Genomic DNA, 17,886 nt, shown 5'->3' with positions numbered 1-17,886 from the left:
AAAGCTGAAGACGGAGGACCAACACAAGTGTAAGGGTAGTATCTCACTGGGCTGCGACAGCCCGTGACTAGTTGGAGACACAACAATTGTGATAAAATATGCAAATTAGCGACAATTTTCACTTGGAATCACACTGAATTGATATTAGCATATTTTACCGCAATTGTTGTGTCTCCAACTAGTCGCAGGCTATCACAGCCCGGCTTTCCCTCGGCAGACAGGGAAGTAGAGGAAGCCTCACGGAAACTGACTCGAGAAGGGTTCGCGACGGCTTTGCGGCACCAGCGATGCATTTGCGGCTATTTTGAGAGAAATTTTGTCACACTAATTTTTTGAACATGTTCAAAATTTCAGCAACGAAGGAGCGACACTTTGCAACTCATGCGAGGAAATTGAGAAGCCCCGCAAATGTTTCAAGACACTTTTGAAACTCTCTTGCGAATGACATTCGCAATTTGTCGCAAACTGTCACAGCCCAGTGAGATACTGGCTTAAGAGTTAGCGTAGGACAAGATTATTCCAACACCAAACCAAATACAACAGCATCTTCTCACAGTGTAAATGTTCCATCATGGCTATTCATGAATGTGGCAGGCTGGATTGCAAAATTCATTAGATATATTTCACACATCCTGACCTCATAGGAGGTCATGCCAAGATATTTAACAAAGTCATGACACATATCATACCACTTTCTTCTTCTTACTTTTGGGGTTCCCAGACTTTTTGGGAAAACAACCTTCAATGAACATGAATTTTCTGCAGCCATTTCTATAGCACACCTCAATTTAATCCACATTTCTCTCTGTTCTGCCTTTCCATCTCCATACATTTTCCCTTAAATCCATCACGGTTCTCCATACAGCCAACATACAATAGGCCATCGGCTCCATCCTCTCCTGAAGTGTTTCATTCCTCTTATCTTACACCACAGGGATCTTTTTTTAACAATTACGTTTCTTCATGTATTAACAAATAGCATCATGATTTTTTTTCCATTTTTAGTTACATTTAATATTGTTGGACATCTTGTGAACAAGTGAGCTCCTTCACCAGCCTCTTTTTTTAAATCTTTTGTGGAGTGAATAAGGCAGAAAAAAAGATCTGAATGCTTTCCCATGATGTACAATATAAAACATACTGACCCTGGAGACACCTTACATAAATCTCATCTCATCTCATTATCTCTAGCCGCTTTATCCTGTCCTACAGGGTCGCAGGCAAGCTGGAGCCCATCCCAGCTGACTACGGGCGAGAGGCGGGGTACACCCTGGACAAGTCGCCAGGTCATCACAGGGCTGACACATAGACACAGACAACCATTCACACTCACATTCACACCTACGGTCAATTTAGAGTCACCAGTTAACCTAACCTGCATGTCTTTGGACTGTGGGGGAAACCGGAGCACCCGGAGGAAACCCACGCGGACACGGGGAGAACATGCAAACTCCGCACAGAAAGGCCCTCGCCAGCCACAGGACTCGAACCCAGGACCTTCTTGCTGTGAGGCGACAGTGCTAACCACTACACCACTGTGCCGCCACCTTACATAAATCTTCCAGAAATATTTTCAGACATAATAATTCACTGTATCAATGAAACATTTATTTGTATAAGAATGTTATAATAATAACATTTTTATTAAATTTTGTTGCATAAATAAATATAAACCTGTGATATGCCTTGCAGCCAGCGTTATGTCAGAGCCGACCACTCAGAATGTTGTCAACAATACTGTAGTACCTGAGTATAATTTATGAAGCTACACCTCAAAAAAAAAAATGTCCAAATCAACATTGTAAGATAAATTACAGATCACCAGCCTGAAGGGCATCTGACAAGCCAATGAGAATACCAAATATCTAGATTATGGTTTGAATAGGGCCAATCTGGCAACCCTTCCCCTGTGTAACTCTGCCTGTTGGATTTGTTCCTCTGGGTTTTGATCAGCCTCGTCTCCACTCTTCAGGAGAGCTCTCTTCATTTCTCATGACCTGCTCCTTCTTCATCTGTGGAGAAGATGCCACTGATCCTTCTTCTACACCACTGAGGTAACAAACTCATCACCATTCATCCACAGCTGCTCGTTTTATTCTATTCACCATGCCATTTACAACCTTTATTGCAGAGATATCACAGTCTGAAACGCTGTGCTGTGCGCAGCAGGGTTGCCAGATCTAAACGCAACTCCTATAATCTTTTATTTCTGTCCTGAAATAATAACACATGAAACGACTTCGGAATCGAGAGATAGCATATTTTCCTAATGTAATTGATTGTGAAGAGGTTTGGTGTAAATTGGGATTTTGGCGTTATGTTTTCCTTGGGCTGTGAAAATATCCGGATAATCTGGCAACCATATTGGATGTTGTGATACCAATCTGGCAACTCGGGCAGTGCAGTTATCAGATCACCTGTTGCAATCTGATCACTGCAGGGAGGGATTGGAGAGTTAATATTTCAGGAATGTCTATTTTAGTGAGTTTAGCATCCAGGGAGGGCTGTAGAGAAAATAAAAAAGTTTTTAAAAATTTAGAAAATTCTATCTTGTTTTTTTAATTAATTGTTTTGTTGATGTATTCGGAATACAAACTAATACGAAGTAATAATCAGCTATTAATTAATAATAGGGTGGTAATAATCTTTTAAGCTATAACATGTGAATCTAATGTGATGATAATCATTTCAGCTGTCTTCCAAAAAGTATTTAGCTTAATAATATTGAAGTTCAAGTCTACATCAATCAATCAATCAATCAATCAATCAATCAATCAATCAATCAATCAGCCATGGCTTTATTTATGTTCCATATGTACAATGAGTCAAATACTTGTAAGAAATACATTTGAACTAATTATATATATATATATATATATATATATATATATATATATATATATATATATATATATATATATATATTTCTGTGTGTGTGTGTGTGTTTATGTATTGTCAGAGATGTTTTATATAATGTCTAAACTTGAAACAAAAAATTAAAATAAAAAATGCATGATGGATAAAGAGAGAGAGAGAGAGAGAGAGAGAGAGAGAATCCTAGATAAAGGATACAGATATTTATGTTCCATATGTACAATGAGTCAAAGACTTGTAAGAAATACATTTGAACTAATTATATATATATATATATATATATATATATATATATATATATATATATATATATATATATATATATATTCTGTGTGTGTGTGTGTGTGTGTGTGTGTTTATGTATTGTCAAAGATGTTTTATATAATGTAAACTTGAAATAAAAAATAAAATAAAAAATGCATGATGGATAAAGAGAGAGAATCCTAGATAAATCCTCAATTAGCCTCATCAGTACAACTACTAGATTTTTAATCTCGTGACTGAAATATCGCGATATTACGCGGTATGTGCTACCACTGTGTTGATTTTATTTTATTTTATTTTATTTTATTTTATTTTATTTTAAGACAGTTTAAACATTCAGTACGTTTTCAAAAAACAATCAAATGTTCATTTATTTATTTATTTAAAAGTCACGTTACCCAGAAGCAGCCTAAAGTTGTTGCCATAGTGACCAAAACCTGCCAGGAGAACGGAGGTTCGCAGCCCACGCTAACTGTTTACTGATTGTAATTTTATCCCTTAACGTTAAAATTCAATCCCGAGTGTTGCTTTTTTTCAGTCAAAGAGTCTGTTCCTGTTTCCTAATAACCAATTCCACAAGGAACCGGTGGATCAGGTTCCTCTCTCTCTCTCTCTCTCTCTCTCTGTCATTCTTTCTGTATAAACCCCGCTTCCTCTCATCGATTCCAGTAGCAAAGCTGAATCACAACCATAACCCTAAAAAACAGAGTGAGAGAAAGAGAGAGAGAGAGAAGAAACCTGAAGTTGTCAGAGGAGAGGTGGAAAAAGAGACCCGACAGGTGCGGAGATGGAAAATAGGAAAAGTTTGACAGGTTTGCAAGGAGGAAGTGGGTGACAGATTGGTGTAAAACCTTCAGAATGTTCCTTTCGTGTTGTTCTTGGTATTTTAAAACATAAACCATATATTTGTATTATAAGTAAAAATTGATATAATTAATCTACACATCTAGAAAGACCAATTCCGTGTACGAGGGAGATGAAGTGATTTTTTTAAACCAAGTTTTAAGTTTGGGATGTTTCTCAATCTGGCAACCCAGCAGTTATTGAAGTATGCGCTCAATGTCGGTCTCTTTGGTCGGGTAACTTTTTTTTTTTCTTTCTTTCCACTTGTGACCAATACTGATCTCCTGATGAATGCGTCCCGTCACAGGCTGATCGGAAGACACCCAAGTCATTTAGGAGCTGTGTGTCCTCGGAAATTAACTCAGAACCACTGTTGTGTTTTATTTGTACTGCTTTTGGGATCCTTTATCCATTTTTAAGAATTTTCTCAGGGGGAGATCAGACAAGGTAAACATTTCTCCTACTGACACACTGACATGCATTTCTCTCTTTATGACCCTCTTTCTTTCTTTATGCTGAAAATCTTCCAGAAGTAGATTAGATGTGCATCCTGTTTCTTTTTATAATTATGAATAATATATAATGCTATACATGCATTATATATCTCATCTCATCTCATTATCTCATTATCTCTAGCCGCTTTTATATATATATATATATATATATATATATATATATATATATATATATATATAGTGTACACATACAGAGAGAAAGAGAGAGAGAGAGAGAGAGAGAGAGAGAGAGAGAATAATAAACTTGGAGGTGTCTTGGTGCTCCTGGACAGAGCGACAGGTGTCAGGCACAATTTCTATCACCTCTTACAGGGTTAAATTAACATCATCATTAATTCATTATCTCTTAGATTAACATTTATTTAATCGTCAAATCCGGGTCGACTTTTTATTATTAACTTATTATTTTTATTCACACATCCTTGTCTCTAAGTCCGAATTCAATTCAACACCATGGCAAGTTTTCTCTTGACCACTTCTTCCAGTGCTATAGGTGTTAATCCTGCAATGCAAGAATTTATTCAACACTCGATAAAAAAAAAAAAAAATCAAACGATAATTCAGTTCTGTGGAGATCAGTTCAACGCCATGTTTGTGTTATTAGGTGTTAATTCCATCCTGTGTGAGTTCATTCCACATTTGGGTGTTCGTTAACCACCACAGAAAATATTCTTATCCTTTCAGAATCGGTTCAACCCTGATTGAGTTCACGGGTTATTTCGACCCTGTAGGTGTTAATCCTGCAATGCAAGAGTTAATTTAACACTTAATTGAGGAACTGTAAGCACTTTAATTTCAATCCACACTGTGAGAAAGAACTCAGCGCTGTCAGATGTTCATTACGACTCAGTGCAACGCTGTGAGAGTAAATGAAACTCTGTAGATTATAATCCAGGGTTTGAGGTATTAATCTAGCACTCTAGGTGTTCATCAAGTGATTTAAGTGTTACCTCGACACTGCAGATCCAGTGTTTTATGTGTTAATTCAGTGCTGTCAAGGTTAATTCAAGATTGTAGAAAATAATCGAGTGCTTTAGGTGTTCATCCAGTGTTTTGGGTTGTTTATGCAGCAGTGTAGATTATAATCCAGGGCTGCGTTAGCATTTATGTAATTTATATAATGTTATGTGAGTTAATTTATCACTATTTTATGATCTATTGCTTTAGGTGCTGATACTATACTTTGTAGATTATAATTCAGTCTTTGAGCTGTTAATTCTACACGTTTTAGATTATAATCCAATGTTTTAGGGGTTGATTCTATACTTTGTAGATAATAATTCAGTCTTTGAGCTGTTAATTCTACACATTTTAGATTATAATCCAGTGTTTTAGGGGTTGATTCTATACTTTGTAGATAATAATTCAGTCTTTGAGCTGTTAATTCTACACGTTTTAGATTATAATCCAGTGTTTTAGGGGTTGGTTCTATACTTTGTAGATAATAATTCAGTCTTTGAGCTGTTAATTCTACACGTTTTAGATTATAATCCAGTGTTTTAGGGGTTGATTCTATACTTTGTAGATAATAATTCAGTCTTTGAGCTGTTAATTCTACACGTTTTAGATTATAATCCAGTGTTTTAGGGGTTGATTCTATACTTTGTAGATTATAATTCAGTCTTTGAGTGGTTAATTCTACATGTTTTAGATTATAATCCAGTGTTTTAGGGGTTGATTCTATACTTTGTACATTATAATGCAATCTTTTACCTGTTAATTTGACACATTTTAGATTATAATCCAATGTTTGGCGTGTTAATTCCACACATCAAAAATTATAATCCAACGTTTTACATGTTAATTTGACACATTGTAGATTATAATCCAATGTTTTTATGTGTTAATTCTACACATTGTAGATTATAGCCCAATGTTTTACATGTTAATTCAGTGCTGTGAGAGTTAATTCAATACTGTTGGTATTATAATGCAATGTTTTATGCGTCAATTCTACACATTGTACGTTATAGTCCAGTGTTCTAGGTGTTAATTCAGCGCTGTGAGAGTTACTTCAACGCTGTAGATTATAATCCCATGTGGTTTTTTTGTGCTAATTCTACACATCATAGATTATAATCCAGTGTTTTACAAGTTAATTCAGCGCTGTGAGAGTTAATCCAGCACTGCAGATTATAATCCAGTATCACTAATATAGATGTGACGGCGAGTAAACAGAAGGCCACAATGTGATTGGACAGTATTTTAACACATGATGTGCTGGACAATAACATCTTGTCCCTCATTTTAAAGCACATTTAACATGAGTTTTCCCAGAACGCACTGAAGCAGTGATGAAAGTTTGTGCTGGGAATTAACACATGATATATATATTTTTGTGACTAAACCGTGTGTTCAGGAACTCAGAGTTCGCTTCACTCCACCATGTCGCTCTTCATTCTCACCTCATTAACGTGTCTCCTTCTTTCGATTATTTTACAAAAGACCCTGTAATCATTCACTTTTCAGGTCTGTCCCAGTTTTTCAGTGTACGGTAACTCACAGAGTTCCTTATTTTGTTCGAAACTGTTTATCGTAGACTAGATGAGGTGTCGAGTTTGCACGTACACACACACACACACACACACACACACACACACACTATCCTACTATCCTTGTGAGGACCTTCCATTGACATAATTATTATTACTGCAGTTAATTAATGCTGTGCCTGCACCTAAGCCTAACCCTAACCTTCACCTCAGTAATGAAAAGAAAACTTTTTGGCTCTTTTATTACTTTTTTTATTTTTTTGTTGAAAAAACAGAACAGCAATTTCCTTGTGGGGACCATCCAAATGTCCCCACAAGGTCAAAATTGTCAGATTTTACTATCCTTGTAGGGACACTTGGTCCTCGGTAGTATATAAACACACACACACACATCGCTTTGAGAAAATTAGAACGTATGTGCACAGACGCCTCTGATCGTGAACGTGTGAGAAACTAAAGTACAGACGTTGCGTCCTTTTGTTTTTGAATCTGTTAAGATGTGCGCCGTTGACCATTGTTTTGTTATCTGATGATCTGATCACCTTTATAATCTCTTATTATTTTAAACGATCAATGATAATGTATCTTCTCATCATGGTTTGAGACTAGAATTATTTTGTAATGAAGTAAACTCTGACACTGAAATTTTATTCAAGTATTTGAGACAGATGTTCAAAATCAGCCATGAATTTGGTTATAAAGCTAATTTATTTATTTATTTATTTATTTCCTTCCTTCCTTCCTTCCTTCCTTCCTTGCTTGCTTACTGATAGATAGTGTGTTTTTGATCAGGAGACGTTATTTGTAATCCGTAATTCATCATTCACTTTTGCACAGATGATTCTTTATAATTTTGAGTTTTAGTTTTCGTTCCAAAAATTAAAAAAAGGCCCGTTTTATGCGAGTGAGCGTGACTTATCATGAACGTAGGCTCTTCAAGGCCTTGTTTAATATAATGGAAAGGAGATGTTTGATCTGAGACGTACGGTAGTGGAATCGTGCAGCAAGATGTCTTTTATTTTTTAAAGCATATATATATATATATATATATATATATATATATATATATATATATATATATATATATATATATCAGGGCTTTACATTAACTTTTTTGCTCACCAGCCACTGTGGCTAGTGGTTTTCCCGAGTCACTAGACATTCAGCCTTTTCACTAGCCACAGTTTTGTTGCCAGGAAATCGCAGTTTTTTCTTCACCATAATACGTTAAAGTTCGGAAGATCTAGATTTAATTATGAATGGCAGCGTATAATGTATCTCTACAGTAGCACTTGTATTCAGTGCTGTTAAGGTCGCTCCCTATATGAAAACATGCACCCAATTCAGACACAAATATAAACAGAGTATTCTGTTTATTGAACTCAAATTCAAGCCCCTTACAATATGAAATATCGTATAATATGAAAAATAACATTCAGTACAACTGAACTGATTCTAATATTAAAAGTCCAATTCAAAACATTTATCATTGAAAAACATTTGATGTTTTGATATGCAAGTATTATGTGTATTATCAAGTATTATTATGTATATTATGTATTATCTATTAATAGTGTGTGTGTGTGTGTGTGTGTGTGTGTGTGTGTGTGTGTGTGTGTGTGTGAACATGTGTTGAGAGAGACATTAAATGTCCTCATTACATTCATCATCAGATGAGTCTGAATGGTCCATGAAAAATGGTCTTTGTGACCTGAGGCTTCCAGCAGGCCATAAGTTGATAGCTGGGGCGAGATCAACTTCTTTCCAATTGCGTGAACGTTTCTAAACAGCAGCTCCATCCTCTCCAGCTCAGCCGACTTCATGACAGCCAGGGACTTGAAAGCAATGCTGTCCTGTAGTGATCCAGCCGTTTTCGCCTGTTTTGATGTTATACTACCGATGTGTGCATTTGACTTTTCGTGGTTCTTTATCGTTTCGAGTTTAAAATTACTGGTGCCTGTCTTTGCCAGACTTTCTACAGTCTTCGCAGTATGTGGTATTTCCGGTTTTGCTATGAACTAGCCAATCTCGCCCGAACTTCCATTTGTCATTGAACTGTCTTATCTTCCTATTAGCATCTTGTTCATCTCCATGGCCGCAGCCAGCTCTGAGGCCCCCGCGGTCCGGACCTCGGTCATTTTTAAGAGCTGAAAATACATTTGTACGCTAAATATTCAGCTGGATAAAAAATAAAGTATAACATTAAACGTCTCCGTAAAAAGTGCATTGTTAATTATGTTAAGCGTTGATTCTGTCTTCTGTGTCTGTTTCGCGAGCGTGGCTCTGAGACCAAGAACGCAAAAGCGAATGAGTGCGCAACTCGGCGGAGGAACGCAGTGCAGGAGACACAGGGTTTCCATGGTAACCATCAGCGCACTTTCATCAAGCTGTTAAATTTACATTTTCGAAGCAGCGCAGTTTTGTCCTCATTGCTTGGGCCAGATCAAACCATTAAACAAGCTTAAATTATTCTTACTCTTGCCACATTTTTTTTTTCGAAACTGATGATATTCAGTTCAAACACCATTAAAAGTAATTTCAGGAATAGATCTCTTGTGTGACGTGTAATTCACCCCTCTCATTTAAATAAGTCAAATTTTTCAGCGCGCGCTTTGCGCATCACGGACCTTGGTGATTTTAAAATGCTGCTCTGGCCCTGATCATCTCTGCCCCTTTTTCCCTGAGCAGCAGGGTTTGAAACTCCAGCTATATGCCGCCACATAGTGCGCTTGTCAGTCGTTAGCAACTTTGTTGCTTCGTTCATTAACCGCAGGTTACCGTATCACTGATTTTATCTGAGCTGTTAACGAACGTTCTAAACAATTCTAACATGTTGTCAGAATGTTTATGCAGGTGCTCATGGGAGTTGTAGGCGCGTAATATTACATTGCAATGCATTTATTATATCAGATGCCTTCAGAGAAAACTACAATTAAAATATATTGTCATACCATAGAATAAACCACCCGCAAAAGTGGCTAGTGAGACTAAAGTCATTACCCGCCAAAGCCGAATTTTACCCGCATTTGGCGGGTGGGCGGGTGCTAATGTAAAGCCCTGATATATAAAATCAAAGCTTCGTTCTTGAGGAAACATGATGATTTTTGTTTTTTGAGTAGCACAATGTGAAGAACTGAACAGAAAAAAAAGTCTGAATTTCTGAATTTTACACAAAATTTTTTACAAATATGTCAATTTATAGTAATCAGAATGCTCGCCAGCTTAGTGTAGTGTCGATACAAAAAAAAACAAATAAAACAGAAGAGAGATGGACAGAAAGAGAGTGAGAGAGAGAAAGCAAGATGATGGTTTGGCATCATGTTCTCTAACCTGCACCTCCTCCATTTTCTCTTTACACAGTGTGAAAACCTGAAAAAAAGTGAAAGGTACAATGGCCCGCAGTTTGATTCTTTCTTCACTGTGAACGACGTGTGGACTAAATATAGTGCAAGACTTGTTTTAGTGTTAATTTTGTAGCAGTAGATATGAGTCATCTGGTTGTAGTGCTTCATAAAGATAGACACGGTGTATAATATAGATCCATTTCTTCGATTATTAGGTCATTCTGTGTCTCCTGAACGTGTGGTTTGGTTCAGTGACGTCAATAACGTTTGACTTTAGTTCCAGAGATAAAGACGATTATGACTAGGTGTAGTAGTATCTTGTGATATTATATATTATTATTATGATAAAAAAAGACACCATTTTGAGAATCTAATTTCTGTGACACGCAGGTTGACACGCTTCTTATGTCCTGTGGTCATTATTGCATCTTATCCATATAAACCCAGTGCCTGTGTGGTCACATTTACACAAAGCCGAGCATTTGGTTGCGTGTCCCAGATTCACAGCTCAGATCTCTTGACGGTTTCTGTGTTTCTCCTTTCTCTCCACAGCTCGTCCCCCGCATCACGGTCATGGAGGCAACTGATGTCTATCTAACCAGTAAGTTTGGCTTCTGGCTCCTTTATGTTTTCTTCAGTGTGAAATGGATCTCAACACCAGCTGACGTTTCAGTTATTTGTGTAATGGATTGTGTATATCATTTATAAGTGACATGTGACTTGTTGTCGTCATCGTCGTTTGTCTGGGGGGTGATGAGTATGACATGCATGTTATTACATGCTTGTGCAAGATCAAGACTGTGCGTTCCGTTGTTATTGGAAAAAAAAGTCATTGCAGATGAGAAAGGAAGGGTTTTTTTCTTTTTTTCCAAACGTCATTATTTCCAGTACATCCTAAAGTTTTCATCGATAATGTACAAAATCAGAAAGTGACACCACATAGTATTAAAAATAACTACGTTCCAGTGTGTGTGTGTGTGTGTGTGTGTGTGTGTGTGTGAGATCCTATCACACTATCTACATCTGCTTCTGTTTAATATTCCAAGTATCTATGTATTATCTGTGTTCTGATTTAAACCCAGAGTGGGTGTGGTCACTTTGCAGAGATTAGATTAGATTAAATAAAACTTTATTAATCCCTTTGGGAGGATTCACTGGAAATTTTCAAGAAACCTTCGTCCCTCCCTGTGACATTTCGAACAAATTTACTTGATTCTGTTGACAGGATGTTTCAGATGAAAGGATGGAGGTCCTTCTTTAGGAACTGATATCTAAGTGTTGTCGTAGCAAGGTTCTGAGATGCTTTTCTGCTCACCGCAGATGTAAAGAGCAATCTAGCGTGAGGACAAGTCGTTTCTGGGTGTGGTCCTGCCTGTCATATGACTCACCGGACTTCTTCATGACTTTTTTTTTTTCCCTCACTGTGTATTCTGTGTAAACGTGATAAATCCCAACCATGCACTGTTCCTATTAAAGTGGCCGGCGAGTGACTATACATCCTGAAGCACTGAGTATGACAAATAACATATAAACATACCAGATTATTTTTATTCATTTACACTTGGTGTAAAGTCTCTTGAGAAATGTTGAGACTGGTTCTGCGTCATCAAACACACACTTGATAAACACACAAGCTGTGGAGATATCCCACCAATCTCTCTCTCTCTCTCTCACACACACACATTTCGTTCCGTTCTCTTCTTGGCTCCTTGTACGCTGTGTTGTTATCTGCACCAGGCTTCGGTACCAGGTGCGCAGTGGTACCGTCCCACCTCCCCCTGCCGATTCCCTCAGATGGAACGGTCTGATAAAGTGTCCCTCATCAGAGAATTCATGCAGGTGTTCTGGAAAACACACAAGGTTTTGCAGTTACTTGCAAAGCGAAGATAGAATAAAGCGCTCGTCTTCAGTGCTTTTTTTTGACACGTCGTAGGCGAGCTTGTCATTACGCCGATTAAGCATCATGGAATGTCAGAAATGTCCAAAGAAGAAACGGAGGAACAATGCAGTTTGAAATCACAGAGTATAAACACAGCATGCTCTCTGCATGTTGCGTTTCACTTCAGTGTTCTCGTTGTCTGACTCCTTCAGGAGCTATCGAGCCCGTCCTACCTATCTATCGCCCGTCTGCTTTTTTTTTTTTTTTTGCTTCTATTTCCAGATCCTAACAGCACATCTGGGGCTCAGCATTGTGCAGCTTGGGATTACCTCGAGCAGGTGTGTGTGTGTGTGTGTAGGGAGCTGGAAATGAGCAACAGTGTGGACAGGTGAGAGGGTTAATAAAGAAGTCTGTGGTAGGGAAAAATCGCTCACTGCCTTTCAAGCTCATATTCAGGATTTAATCTTAGAGCTGATTCCAGTGAACTGAAAAGAATTGGGAATTCGGAATGGGATTTTGAATCCTGTTTTGTCTTTCCGTGATTGTGAACTACAGCGAGAAGGTAGTTGGTGAAATGTTACAACCTTTTTGGGCTTCAAGAATTGACACATGGTACTGAACAACACTTTTACTTCTTTGATTTCAAAAGAAAAATCTCAAACGTCATTAGGTTTCTCGTTAGCGTCGGAGAGCTTCACATCAAAATTGCAAGAATCTATCTGTTAAGATGTACATCTGTTCACGTACTCATCACTACAGTTTGGATCGTCGTCCTAGAGAACAGTTGAGCGAAGACGCATAAATATATTATTATTATTATTATTATTATTATTATTATTATTATTATTATTATTATCTTCATCCAACTTGGATTTCCTTGGTAAAAATTTTCCCTTCAGTGACTCAAATCTGTGTCTTTGATTCTTTTAGTAAAATGTAAAAATGTCTACTTTTCTGTTCAATTTGTAAACATGATGAATCACACCTTTACCTGATTAAATAATTTCCATCCATCCATTATCTGTAACCGCTTATCCTGTGCAGGGTTGCGGGCAAGCTGGATCCTATCCCACCTGACTGTGGGTGAGAGGCAGGGTACAGCCTGTAGAAGTTGCCAAATCATTACAGGGCTGACACACAGAGACACACAACCATTCACAGTCAATTTAGAGCCATCAATTAACCTAACCTGCACGTCTTTGGACTGTGGGGGAAACCGGAGGAAACCCACACAGACACAGGAAGAACATGCAAACTCCACACAGAAAGACCCTGTCAGCCACTGGGCTCGAACCCAGAACCTTCTCGCTGTGAGGCGACAGCGCTAACCACGACACCACCACGCAGCTGATTAAAGAAGTTGCCCATTTTAATTTTTATCACTTCTGCTTTGATCAAACCTTATTCTGAGTCTGATTTCAAGATCAACCCATTAAAGATTTATGTTCTGCTCCGAAATACAAAAAGTAAACAACATGAACAACATGCTTGCAGTGGCTAAACCTGAAGCAAGTTCCAATATTTATTTATTTATTTATTTATTTATTTTAACCTGACGTGAATTATTGACATTTAGAAACATGGTAGAATTTTAATTTGTGCATATTAAACCCTCAATGCAGGTAATTTCATTAACATTTCAATAAACGTCCTGAAGTTTAGAATTGGTAAGGTTAACTAATGCATAGGTTTTATAAAACAGTATATTATATGGACATGAGTGTTTTACTGGGAAATACGCCTCTCGTATTTTCCATACGAGCTCCATGGAGAACCAAAACCGTGACATGGATCTCTGTATGTCACTCGTGAGGAAATCGATGAGTGAGTTGCTTTGATAAATTTGAGGACTTTTTGTTTGTGAATGTGTCGATATAATAAAAAGAAAATCACATGCTGGCTTGAAGATGTGAAGTTTATCTACTCATGTTGAAAAACTCGAGATTTGTCATACGAAATACATCGCAGATCTGAGTGACATATTTCCTGATATTTCACTCCGATGACGTCACTCCCAGTGTTTTCCTGCTGACTAGATGTGCATTGTCAAAATGGCAAATTCAAAATTAAAATTCTTTTGATTCTTTTTTTTTTTTTTTAATGTGGATGTGTCCATATAATATAAAGAACATTCCACAGTGGTGTGAAGAAATGAAGTTTATCTTCTCATGTCGAAAACATTTCCACTCACTCATAATATATGCATGCACCACTCGAAAATAAACTTCATATCTTCACGCCACCATGTAATATCCTCTGTGTGTAATAAACATGTGTTTGGAGCGTAAGGGAGCATCCACAAGGCAGAACATACAGTATCAGATAAAAGTTTGGACATGCCTTCTAATTCAAGGTATTTTCTTTCTTTTATTGATTAAAAGTCACTTCTTCATGTCTTAAAGGAATAATGGATGCCGTTTCTCTTAGTTGTTCAGTTCTTGACATAACATCTACAGTTGTAGACGGAATAGGGCTATTTTATTATTTGTATTTCAATTATTTACTATTTACTGTTTGCTAATTTTAAACGCATTAAGAAGGAAAGAAACTCATCCAATAATTACTTTTTGATGAGGCACACCTATCAATTGGAAAGCATTCCAGGCGACTACCTCATGAAGCTGTGTAAGATTATGCCAATAGTGTGCAAAGCATCATCAAGGTAAACGCTGAAGAATCTAAAATACAAAACATGTTTTTGTTGACCATATAATTCCATGTATGTTCCATTTGCAGAAAATAGTCACAATACAGAAAATATATATATATTAATGAGTAGAGTAGGGGTGTACAAACTTTTAACTGGTCCTGTATGTCTGTATGTATTAATTCTTGAAACTAAAAAAAAGTGAATGCTTCTTCGTTTCTTATTATTTGATGGTAAAACCGTTCTCAGTTTTGAACCTGACCTGTGTAGACGACTCACTTTAGTAGCCTGCGAGTGCTGCTCTTACAGTACGTTATCTGTTCGCTTGCTTTCTCTCAGAAGGTAAACTTACGTACTGTACAGTGTTGTATCACATTGTCACGCTGTTATAATTTTCATGCCCGCAACTCAACTGCTCAGAGGCTGAGTAAACAGGCTACAGAGTTGGTCAACAAATAATTTAACGGCATTCATGTGAGGTAGACGTCCAGATGAGGGCTGGAAGAGACTTATTATTATTATTATTATTATTATTATTATTATTATTATTATTATTATTCGTAGTAGTAGTAAACATAATCTCTGCAGTGTAAATTTCAATGCATTGCCCTGCACTGGGGAAAAATAAATAAATAAATAAATAAATATGACAAGACAGTTAAATCAGCATACTGGTCATAGACGCCTAAGGCCAGTTACTGGAGCAGACAGTCAACAGTTATGTGGAGAGTGTGTTTACAAATTCCTAAAAGCTGTTTGCAAATGAAATCTCAATGTGTAAACAACCTTTCAGAGCTGAAACCTATTAAGAGGGAATTATTATTATTATTATTATTATTATTATTAATAATAATAATAATAATAATAATAATAATAATAATAATAATTTATATAGCACCTTTCTCACACCGAAGGTTGCTTTACAGTGACAAAAACTAGCATTATTATTATTATTATTATTATTATTATTATTATTATTATTATTGTGGCTCTGGTTGTTGTATTGTACTTATCGTACACAGGATGCAGCTCAAAGTGCTTTGACAGTTTGGCACACAACCCAAAACAAGATTTAAAAAAAAAAAAGGAAATGGTAGTAATAATAATAATAATAATAATAATAATAGACCACACAGTTAAAAAAAAATAATAATAATAAAGATAAAACACACAATCCAAAGGACATAAAACAGAGAAGGTCATACTACAAAAACAACAACAACAACAACAACAAAATAATAATTATTAAAATAATGATAAATGAATGAAAAAACAAACAATGAAAGGCGGACACTTCTAATTTAAACAAAGAAAAAGAAAAAGTATGTTTTCAGTCGCCGTTTAAAACCATACTGAGCCTGGCTCTCTAAACACCAGTATTAGGAAACGTGCAAATTTTCCCTGAAAATCTGTGCTTTCAGGGAATTGCACATCCACTTTATTATATTCATGCAATCCACTTGGACATTCATGTAAAGAGCCAATAAAATCATGTTGATACAGGTGTGCAGTTAAAGTTTATCAGTTAATTCCAGATCAACACTGGGGGAAATGGATGATCTTGGTGATGCTGAGAGTGGCATTGTTGTTGGTGCCAGTTTGAGCACTTGGAGTGGTGCGGAAAACAAAAAAACATCCAGTGAGTCCCAGTTGCGATGAGAGACGACGGCAAAAAAAAGGCTGAAGCTCTTCGCTTGTATTTGAATGAGTTTATTGCATAATTGCATGAACGCACTGGTGTTCCAATGTTCCTGATAAAGAGAGTGGATGTGTACAGTGACCTTTTTTTATTATTAAAAAATAGTCTTTTGCATTCTGGTGCCTCTCAAGTTTTTTTTTTTTTCACTTATCATCTGAAGGAGGTTTTGTCTTGCTGTTTTTTGAACCTCGGTCTTGTTCGTTAAGGACAAGTTAAACTTTTGTCCTCAAATTTCTGGAAAGCTGCTTTGTGGCAATGTCTATTGTCACAAAAACAAAAGAAGTGCTCTACAAATTAAAAAAAATGAATTGAATTAAAAGTACTTTGGCATTGGAAAAAAAAAAGAAGCAAATTCTAGGTCATGCACTTTCTGTATATTGTACCATAAATGCATCCACTAGAATGAAAACGTCAGATTCTCTGAGCTGGTTTTCTTGTAATGTTCTTATAACTGTGTATCTGAGAGACCTGATTTCATGGTCAAACCAAATAATTGTGTTTGTTCCAGTTTGTTGTTCTTTCTAATCATTTTATAAACATTTCATACCATTGTACAGATTGATTTAGTCACGTTAAAACAATTCAAAATCTTCTTTGCATATTGCAGAGCAGCACATGACACTTAGCATGTGTACGTTGCTTACTGAAGGGTGGTGGAAGTACTGTAAGAGTGTGTTCAGCTTGTGGAACTTTGATCCAAAAGGCACAGAGCCTGACAGGAAAAACCAGATCCCGAGTCAGAAACCTGCACGGCTACAACATGCCACAACCAATGCCGGGAAAGTGGATCTTCTCAAAAAAAAAAGTCTCTTCTTTTTTTTTTTCCCCCTTTGGTACTGATCCGAGATTGCTGCTGTTGCTTTGCCCAACCCAAACGGGCCGAATGCCAAGATAAACTTTTGATCAGTGTCTTTCAACAGCACAGGAAAAGAAGAAAGAGTTATTCAGATAGTCTTACGTGCTAGAAATCTTACTGTCACCATTAACGCTGGCTGTCATTCTCCCCACGGCCCAACCCTCAGGCGGAATCCAAAGAAACGTCCAAATCAGTGTCTTTTTTTTTTTCAAAACATTTCCAAATAAATTTTGTTTGCTGCATCCGTCTCATCATCCTTGTCCATTAAGATGAAGAAAGCACATGGAACAATGGTTCACTCGTTCTGTTTTTGAGTCAGTGATCTGATTATGACTCAGCACAGTCCCATACTCACTCCAGTAGTCTCCATTGGGCTTTCCTACAAGTTCTCGACTTGCATCAGCACGGGGGCAGCCGCTCGCCTTTTTAATATTATCCCTGCACCCTTGGCCCATGGGAGTGATCGAGTGTGT

General features: G+C 37.0%; 1 protein-coding gene across 7 annotated transcripts in view; it reads left to right on the top strand.

The window, feature by feature from the left end:
• The first annotated feature begins 1,940 nt into the window (after positions 1-1,940).
• The window catches only part of ikzf2 (IKAROS family zinc finger 2), an 80,428-nt gene continuing 64,482 nt past the window's right edge, over positions 1,941-17,886 (top strand). The window contains exons 1-2 of one of the 7 annotated variants that reach the window (XM_060929002.1): positions 1,941-2,054; positions 10,885-10,933. In XM_060929002.1, the coding sequence (XP_060784985.1) occupies positions 10,906-10,933 (28 nt within the window). In that variant the 5' untranslated portion in view covers positions 1,941-2,054; positions 10,885-10,905. Of the gene's footprint in view, positions 2,055-3,735; positions 3,951-4,229; positions 4,429-5,375; positions 5,400-9,274; positions 9,350-10,884; positions 10,934-17,886 lie in introns of those variants that run through there. The other 6 variants (XM_060929003.1, XM_060929004.1, XM_060929001.1 and 3 more) reach the window with 6 other exon arrangements.

This window comes from Neoarius graeffei, chromosome 9, assembly GCF_027579695.1.
Source record: "Neoarius graeffei isolate fNeoGra1 chromosome 9, fNeoGra1.pri, whole genome shotgun sequence".
In the NCBI taxonomy this organism is placed as follows: Eukaryota; Metazoa; Chordata; class Actinopteri; order Siluriformes; family Ariidae; genus Neoarius; species Neoarius graeffei.
Note: the sequence above shows the minus strand (reverse complement) of the source record. Positions and strands in the feature narration are given on the sequence as shown.